Genomic DNA, 9,899 nt, shown 5'->3' on the forward strand with positions numbered 1-9,899 from the left:
TAGTTCTGTCCACACTTCACATAAGATAACAATCTTGGAATTATTATCCTGAATTTAAATGCCAAAATGACACACTTTTCCTATTTTATAACTCTTCTTTGAAATAAGTTTAAAATTTAAAAATAGTAATAATTTTCTCTGGTTCCCGCTCAAAGTTGGAATAGAAAACCTAATTTGTGTCTTTATAAGGTGTTACTGCCTCTCTCTTTTTCAGTGTTTTATTTTCTTAAAAATTGTATCCTTCCTTGGTTTCTGCGATGGCAGATCAAAGGCCTTTGCTTACCTTGAAGAAGACATTCTTTTACAATTTTTTTCCATCAAAAGCTGAAGAAGAAGCTTGCAAAGTTAACAATACTCCACACGTAGTGACTCGAGAACTAGTGGAGATAAGGGACTTGTACCCTGCCCCAAAAATCATTTTGCAAAACCCATGGCAGATCAAGAAAAAGATTACCCATGACGAGATCGTTGTTGGAATGCTGATGATTCCATTTTTTGAGATGTTTGAGTACATCCTTCGATACTGGACTTTGGAAATGGCCAAAACTTTGGAGAACAGTTGTATTGTGTGTGTTGATATGTGGGATGTAACTGAGAGGAATGTCTCTAAGAAGTATGAAGGTGGAAGTGTTTGGCTAAGGAAGGTGTACAATGATGATTTTGCTCTTTGGTGCATCGAATTGTTCAAGGATCGTGGATTGGGCGATGGTGATGAAATTGGGCTTTATTGGGATCCTAGATTTTCCTGTTTAGTGTTCAAATTGCTTTCTTAGGTTGGCTCTTAGTGGAAAGGTCCAATAATTTAGGACCAAAAACAACATAATATCATAGTCTTTGGTTTATATTACTCTTTCATATAATTGTAATAGCTGAAGACATAATCATGAAATTGGAATTCTTGACGTTCCCAATTTAGTCTGCGCAATTCCCTTTTTGCACTTGTGTTTTCATTCGCTATTATTATAGTGTTCTTTGAAGTTTTTATAATTGTTTAGATAGTTGTGATGCTCTTTGTCAACCTAGAAATAAGCTTAATGTGAGAAATAAGTTGATATACTCACAAAAAATGCCTAGAAATAAGGACCTAACATGACCTAATTAAGGACCCCATTTTGGCATACCCTCATTGATACAAGATTACCCCCTTAATCATTAGAGCTGAATCTTTAAGTTGATGGATTTTGTACAATAGAGTGCAGTAAATAAGATATCTATAGAAAGTAAGAGTACAAAGTATTAGGACATGTTTGTATAAAGGAATGTGATTTCTAAATTGAACAGAGATGTTTTAAGTTAAGACAACTAATTTTGTAACAATTTAGGGTCTAAAATCTTTAAGTTAAGACAACTAATTTTGTAACAATTTAGGGTCTAAAATCTTTCAATCATCTGACTGAAAGCTTTTGCATTAGCACAAGAACAATGCTACATTCATTCAAGTCTTTGTTTCCATTTTTCTGCATAATCAAAGTTGCTCGCTGCTCAAGTCTTTCTGAAAATCCTAGCTAATAACTAGAACGGAAGAAGGATAGAAGAAGAAAGGCAACTTCAACTCTTGAAATGTCAGTAGAGAAAACTATATATCCATAACAGTAGAGTCCATACCTTAAATAAGGGAAAAAAAAGCTTAATTCCTGTGACAACTCAAGCTGTTTGTTCTTGAAAGGTCTTAAAGAAAGCACATTCTATTTTAGTTCATACGTTTTCTGCATTTTTACTTGAATTGATCAAGGATCGCGGATTGGGTGTTGGTGATGGAATTGGGTTATATCGACATCCTAGTTTATTATCAAGGTTTATTTTCAAATTATTTTCTAAGATTCATTATTCAAGAATTAGGCCTTTACTTTTTCTTTCCTACTTGTGATTGGAATATCTAGATTCTCTAATTTTTGTTAGCTTTTCTGTACTTGTATTAGCAAGAAAAGTTTGGCTGACAGTTGTGTAAACGATTTAAGAATTAGGACCAATAAGTTGTTGTATATGGAGTATGAATATATGATGATTTTGCAGATACCCAAATTTTGTCTTCTTAATCTGCTCTTTTGTCTTGGGATTAAGAGTTAAGAAAAGATTTCTGGCACAATCTGTTATTCGATAAGAGATGAGTGGTTATACAATTCAATTCTTCTGTTCTCTCCCTATGAAATATCTTGTGCCTCAATGCATGGTTATACAATCTTGAATGTCATGCCTGAATAGCTAAGAATTGAATTAGAATAAACAAAGAACAGATAATTAGACATGGTTGTACAGTTTTGAGTGTCTTGTGATAACTCGAGCTATTTGATCACAGTTTTTCCAAAACATTTTGTACTATCGTTCTTGAAAGGTCTTATAACAAGCACATTCTTTCTCAGTTTGTATAATTCTTTTGATAGAACCTTTTTTGCATTTTTACTTGAATTTGTTGTTATCATCGATCGTCCTCACATCTCAATTTTGCTAATTTGAACTTGTTTTGTACTTGAATCCTAGTAACCAAGTGTCTGCATTACCATTAGTCATTGCAGTTCACCTTGTTGGAAAGAAAAAGGGAAGTAAATGAGAAAGTGAACAGAAATATAGGGCAAAAAATATAAGTAAAAGCTACTGCAATGTTTTTTTTCCTGATTAATAATGGAAGCAACAAGTCTACCTATAAATAGGCTTACTGTAAAACAAAAAATGCTAAAATCTAGGTCCACTAAACCACTTACTACTAATTAGATATTACTTTGCCACAGTATCTAAATATGCTTAGATAAAGGAAACTAACTAACAAACTCCTGAAGACTTAGTCAAGTATTTGAATCACTTTTCAACACTCCCCCTTGATTCAAAACAACAAACTCCAAGTTGACCTCTGTAGAACTTGTGCTTTGCTTGCGGAAGTGACTTCGTGAAGATGTTTGCTTCTTGCTCATTTGTATCACAAGACTTCAAAGTAATTTCTCCAGTAGTTACAAGACCTCTAATATAGTGATCGTGAATATCAATGTGCTTTGTTATGCTGTGAAATGCTGGCTTCTTTGTCATCGCAATAGTAGATATATTGTCACAAAAAATCTCAGTTGCACCAGTTGGTTTCTGATTAAAATCTACAACAAGTCTCCTTAACCAAACTGCTTGACAAGCTGCAGAGGTTGCTGCAATATATTCGGCCTCTGAAGTTAATAAAACAACCACTTCCTGCTTCTTTGAACTCCATGAAACTGCACTAGACCCAAGATTAAACAAGAAACCAGATGTGCTCTTTCGATCATCAATGCTGCCTGCGTAGTCACTATCAATAAAGCCAGTTGATGTGAAATTTTTTACCTTAGAATACCAAATTCCACAGCGATATATCTTAGTACTCTCTTTGCAGCTCCAAGGTGAAGCTTTCTTGGATTGTGCATAAATCTCGATATAACGCCAACAGAGAAAGCAATATCTGGTCTTGTATGAGACAAGTAATTCAAACCACCAACCAGACTTCTAAAATAAGTTGCATTTGCCATTTCAGAACCATCATCACAACACAACTTCTCATTAATATTCATTGGCGTAACATCAACTTTACAATTTACCATGGTAAACTTTTTCAAAAGATCTGTCGCATATTTTCTTTGTGAAAGAAATATGTCTTCGATTCCCTGTTTCACCTCAAAACCAAGAAAATAATGCAGCATGCCCAAATCAGACATCTCAAAATTCTTCATCATGCAGTCCTTAAAATCAGTGCTCATAGACTCATTCGAACCCATATATATCATATCATTAACGGAAAGACATACCACCAAAAAATCATTTTTACCTTCTCATTTTACATAAAGAGTAGGCTCATTGTTACTCCTTTCAAAACCATTCTCATGGAAATATGAATCAATCTTGAAGTACCATGCCCGTGGCGCTTTCTTTAAGCCATAGAGTGCCTTTTTTAACATGTAGACCTTATCTTCTTTGCCATTTACTACAAAACCTTCAAGTTGTGAGACATAAACTTCCTCTTCCAAATCACCATTTAAAAAGGCAGATTTAGCATTGAATTGGTAAACTGTCCAACTTAAATTAGCAGCCAAGGCTAAAACATTTCTCATAGTTTCAAAGAGAGCAACATGAGAATAAGTTTCTTCGAAGTCAATACCTTGTTGATGGGAATAACCTTTTGTGATGAGCCTTATATTTTTGGATGCTGCCATCAGCATGATACTTGGTTCTAAACACCCATTTGAGCCCAATAGCTTTCTTTCCTTTAGGAAAATTTACCATGTCCCATGTCTGATTCTTTTGAATAGCCATCAGCTCTTCTTCCATAGCCTTGCACCATTTATCCTCTTTTTCAGCATCTTCAAAAAGGATAGGATCTGAAACAAGTAACACAAAGGTACAAGATGTATTGTTATCATATCTAGGATTTTGTTTCCTATCTCTTGTTGATCTTCTTAATGGAGTTGGCTTAGCGGAAGGTTTTTCCAATATTGGAGAAGTTTCTAGTGCAATTGATGAGGTAGTCGATGGACCAGCCAAAAAAGGATCTGCTACATACTCTTGATCAATAATATTGTCAGAAGGCATCAATTCAATGTTTGGACTTTCATTTGCAGAATTAAAATACCAACTTGCATCTTCATTAAACACAACATTTCTATTGACCATAATCTTACCATTCACTAGATTATATAACTTATAAGCCTTGGATTGTGTGCTATATCCAACAAAAATACATTTTTCACATATTTCATCAAGCTTGTGTAGAGCTTGTGAATTTATCAAGGCATACGTTATACAACCAAATACACGTAAGTGGCTTACCTTGGGCTTGTTACCTCTCCAAGATTCATATGGTGTTTGATTAAACACTGCCTTAGTGGGAGAAATATTCATCAAATAGATAGCAATGGCAACAACTTCAACCCAAAAACACTTCAGTACACCTCTACCTTCCATCATGCTTCTGCCCATCTCGACAATTGTACGGTTCTTTCGTTCTGCTACACCATTTTGCTCTGGTGTATAATGTGATGTGAGTTCTCTGTGTATTCCATTTTCCTCTCCAAAGGAACTGAATTCTTTTGACATAAACTCACCACCTCTATCTGTTCATAGTGTTTTGAGTCTACATCCACTTTGCCTCTCAACAAAAGATTTAAATTTCTTGAAATTGTCACAAGTTTTAGATTTAAATTTCAAGAAATCTATCCAACTCATACGACTATAATCATTAGGTAAAAGCATAAAGTATCGACTTTCCCCTAAGGACTCAACACTCATAGGACCACACAATTCAGCATATACTAACTCAAGACAAACATAAGCTCTCCAAGACTTGCTTACATGAAAACATTTTTTACTTTGTTTTCCATAAACACAACTTTCACAAAAATCAAGATTCTCAACTTTTGGCAACCCAAAAACCATTTCCTTTTGACTCAATAACTTCAATGCATTAACATTTAAATGCCCATAACGTAAATGCCATAGTCTAGTTTCATTATCTCCACTAACTACCATAGTACACCTCTCAACCATTGAAACTTCTAAAGGAAACATTTTATTGTTAGCCATTGGAACTTTAGCAATGATTTTCTCAGATTTCTTATTTTCAATAGTGCAAAAACCACCATAAAAGAAAATTGAGTATCCGCTAATCATTAGTTGTCCAATGATAAGCAAATTATGAGATAGACTAGGAACAAACATCACATCGTCTAAAATCTTATCATTACCTTGGCTGGTCATAATGCTAACTGTACCTCTACCTTCAACCTGAATCTTCTTGTTGCCTCCTAGCCTTACATCTGATTTTTTTGACTCATCAAGCTCCTTGAACAATGATCTTATTCTAGACATATGATTGGAACAACCACTGTCTAAAAATGAAAAATCGTTAGGCGTTTCTTTTTTCACAATAAAGGGCCATGAAAAACTTACTGTCATCATCATTTTCCTCTACAAAGCTTGCTTGGTTATTTTCATCCCTATGTTTTTGCCAACAATAAGCTTCTTTATATCCTGATTTTCTGCAGTAGTTGCACAAAAACGTCTTAGTCTGCTTCTCTTCATTTGTTCCTCCTCTATCTCGATTTCTTCCTTGGCCTCTTCCTCGAAAATCACCTCTGCCTCTTCCACGATTAGCAAAGTTTTCTAGTTTATCTTGCTGATGAATGGACTCCCCCTTTACCTGAAATGCCTTTTCTTCATTTTTTTCATGCGATCTTAGGAGCCTCTCTTCATGAGCTTGCAAAGAACTCATGAGTTCATCAAAAGTAATATTAGATAAGTCATGAGATTCCTCAATCCCAACAACAATATGTTCAAACATTGGAGTAAGACTCCCTAAAACTTTTGCTTCAACAGTTTCTTCAGATATGTTTTCACCATAAGACTTCATTTGATTAACAAGAGAAGAAACTCTAGACAAATAAGTTTGAACAGATTCATTACTTTTCATAGAAAGAGTTTCAAAGTCACGACGATAAGCCTGTAATTTCACCGTAATCACCTTTGCTGAACCTTGAAATTCCTTCTTCAAAATCTTCCATGCCTGTGAAGATGTAGTTGTTGCTGCAATTCTTGAAAAAATTGTGTCATGGACTGCTTGTTGAATCAGGAACAACGATTTGGCATCCTTCTTTTTGATCTCTTTCAATTTTTCCGTCTCTTCGTCAGAGTCTGATTACTCCACGAAACCTGCTTCAACCAACTCCCAAACTCCTTGTGATTTGAAAAGAGTTTTCATTTTGATACTCCAAAAGTCATACTTTTCACCAGTAAAAATTGGCATGAGTTGTTGGGAAGATGATGAAATACCATTTACTACCATTGTTCCTCACAATTTACTCAACTTCCAGAAAGGAACCTGGCTCTGATACCATATTTGTTGGAAAGAAAAAAGGAAGTAAAGGAAAAAGTGAATAGAAAAATAGGGCAAAAACTAGAAGTAAAAGCTACTGTAATGTTTTTTTTCTAATTAATAATGGAAGCAACAAGTCTGCATATAAATAGGCTTATTGTAAAACAGAAGATACTAAAATCTAGGTCCACTAAACCACTAAGTACTAATTAGCTACTAATCTGCCACAATATCTAAACATGCTTAGATAAAGGAAACTAGTAACAAACTCTTGAAGAGTTGGTCAAGTATCTGAATCACTTTTCAACACACCTAATAGAATATGTACAATAACATCAAAGAGACGCAATCCATTTTGCTGTTTTATGGGCTAGTGACTACAATAAATGCAACAAGTAGATTCTATGGATATTGTGAGTAGTTATAAAGTTGTCACAAAAGGCAACGTTTAAATGGTTATTCTGCCGAAGTTGATATAATCACAACAAATTCCTGGAAATAAGGACCCCATTTCACGCACAAACTCACATGTAGAAGATTACCCCAAGCTTTTCTTCTCACATCATATCTACAACATGTTCCTTAATCATCAGGGCTGAATCTTTAAGTTGATGTCTTCTGTACTGTATGATTGACTTTAATGAAGCAAAACTGTTTGGGATCTCCACAATACTTCTATTCCTTGTGCATGGGAAAAGATTACTTTGGGTCTTCTAAATAGAAAAGATTGAGCTGATATTGTTTTCTCAAATTCTCTAACTTTGTGTCCTCTTATAACACAGTTAGTTCAAATGCACAATAATCATCAATTCTTATATGTCGTAGCTTAGCAAGTATCCAAATACTAGGTGATAGTACACTGTTTGATATGTTATTCACCACCAGAGTTTTTCAGCAAGTCTAGAGTTACAAACTTTGTTTCACTAGTTTTCCCCGCTGATTGATTTTGGCTCTGAGTCGCAAACAAGAATGGATACCATCCTGGTACGTGTTCCAACACATGCCATAAGAAGGAACAATTTGCCATTCTTTAAAAACTTCTCTAACGGGGCATAAAAAATCAAGAGCACTACATTTAGGGTGCACCTTGTGTAATTTTCTGAAGTTCTATAGCATATTTGGGCCTTTTCCCTTTCATAAATGACCTTTTTTTATAAAAAAAAAAACTCCTAAATGTTTAGGTACTGATATTCCGCGAGTTATAAAAGCTTATTCTAAGAGACCAAAATAAACAATTAAAAGACTTAATAACTGTCATGAGACTGTTAAGGGTGGTTGTTTATGTAGAGAAGGGGCAAGGTAGTTAAAAGAGGGTGTTCAGGAAAAGGAAAAGGGAATTCTGGGAGAGCTCTAGCCTCTCAAATGTGTAGAAAGGTTATATCTAGCTTATCGTAGGTTATGTATTATATAACTAAAATTCATTCATGTTTTAGGATGAAATTTGTGGTAGTGGCAGTGTCCTAGTGATTGTTTTTTAGATTTCTTGGGTAATATCAATGCATCTGGTGTGAAACATCACTATCTGTTCCTTTATTTGCTATTTCAGCAGTAAAGTCTATCAATTTGGTATTAAAGCATATACTTTCAGGGATAATGAGTAGAATGGAGAGACGAGTCGAACAATTGGAGACTAATTTGATAGGGGTAACATAAGATGTTAGAAAACTGGAAGAGTGGTTTTAAGAAATAAGAGAGTGTCTTGCAAGAATTGAAGCACATGGGAGAACCATGATGGCAGAAGCATCCCTTTCTCTGACTAGATTCATCTAGAACTAAGAAGAGGGAAGCGATGTCAACTTGGCTGGAGAAATAATTTCGGAAAACACAACTACCAGTTTTCGAAGGAGAGGATCCTTTAGGATGGATTTTCAAAGTGGAACGACATTTTGGAGTAAATGAAATTTCTGAAGCAGAAAGATTACATACAACAGGTGTTTGTTTGGAAGAGAACGCCTTAAATTGCTATTATTGGATAGTGTCTCGACAACCAATGTTAACCCGGGAAAACTTCAAAGGAGTTGCTCAACCGATTTCATCATTCTCAAAGGATCAATCAGTATGATATTTTAATGGGGTAAACCGATTTCATCATTCTCAAAGGATCAATCAATATGATATTTTAATGGGGTTGAAGCAGGTTACCACAGTAACCACATTTCATGAAGAATTTGGAAAGGTGTCAGCGTTTAAGTAGGAGGCGTCTGATGGACTTTTATGTGGCGTATTTTTGAATGGGCTAAAATAGGAAATTTGTACTTTGTGTAATTTTATGAATGTCTAGAAAGGTTGCGATCTAGTTGATCGTAGGTTAAGTATTATACAACTAAAATTCATTCATGTCTTAGGGTGTTATTTATGGTATTGGCAGTGTCCTAGTGATTTCTTGTTGTAATATCAATGTATCTAGTCTGAATATCAATATTTGTTCCATTATTTACTATATTAGCATTAAAGTCTATATGTACCTTTTAGAAACAATATAAGATCCCTTTTGAGCAAGTTGATAATCTTATGAGAAAATGTCCGACTATGATCTAAAATTATGTAAGTTATTATTAACATGAGACATTAGCCTATTATGTTGTATCTAAGGTTGATAAATATATGAGCAGACATTATAGTCGAAAGCTAATATTATCAGGGAGAATAATTTCTCAAGGGTTATATATTCTACAAAGTTCACATAAGGTCATAATCTAAATGGTAATCTATTTGCTTTAATCAGTGGAATAAATAAAAAAGGGACCTAAAAATAGCCATTTATCAAAATAATGACCCGCAAATATATACTCTCTTAAGTTTCACACCATCAAACGCAGAAGAAGAATACTGCAAAGTTAACAACACATCACGGGTAAAGACTCAAGAGATAATAGAGATTGGCCCTCCCTTGATGTTTGATCCAAATACCGCGAGGCACATCAGACAATTTTTTACCCAGGAAGAACTCGCTTTCGAAAAGATGCGGATTCCATTTTCTGCGACTCTAAGTACATTCTTCCATACTAGAATTTGGAGCTGGCAAGAAGTTTGGTGAATGGGAACGGGGTGTCTGTTCACTTGTCAGATATAATAGAGAAGA

General features: G+C 34.7%; 1 protein-coding gene across 1 annotated transcript; it reads left to right on the forward strand.

The window, feature by feature from the left end:
* Positions 1-257: 257 nt before the first annotated feature.
* Positions 258-773, forward strand: LOC125821081 (uncharacterized). Its single transcript, XM_049500497.1, has one exon. It carries the CDS (start codon positions 258-260, stop codon positions 771-773), a length of 516 nt encoding a protein of 171 aa, XP_049356454.1.
* Positions 774-9,899: the final 9,126 nt, after the last annotated feature.

This window comes from Solanum verrucosum, unplaced genomic scaffold (assembly GCF_900185275.1).
Source record: "Solanum verrucosum unplaced genomic scaffold, falcon-dt-bn FXZP01000225.1, whole genome shotgun sequence".
Classification (NCBI taxonomy): domain Eukaryota; kingdom Viridiplantae; phylum Streptophyta; class Magnoliopsida; order Solanales; family Solanaceae; genus Solanum; species Solanum verrucosum.

Bases quoted from the DNA above. Each gene is read 5' to 3' on its own strand.
- LOC125821081 (XM_049500497.1), top strand. From the start codon at position 258: ATGGCAGATCAAAGGCCTTTGCTTACCTTGAAGAAGACATTCTTTTAC.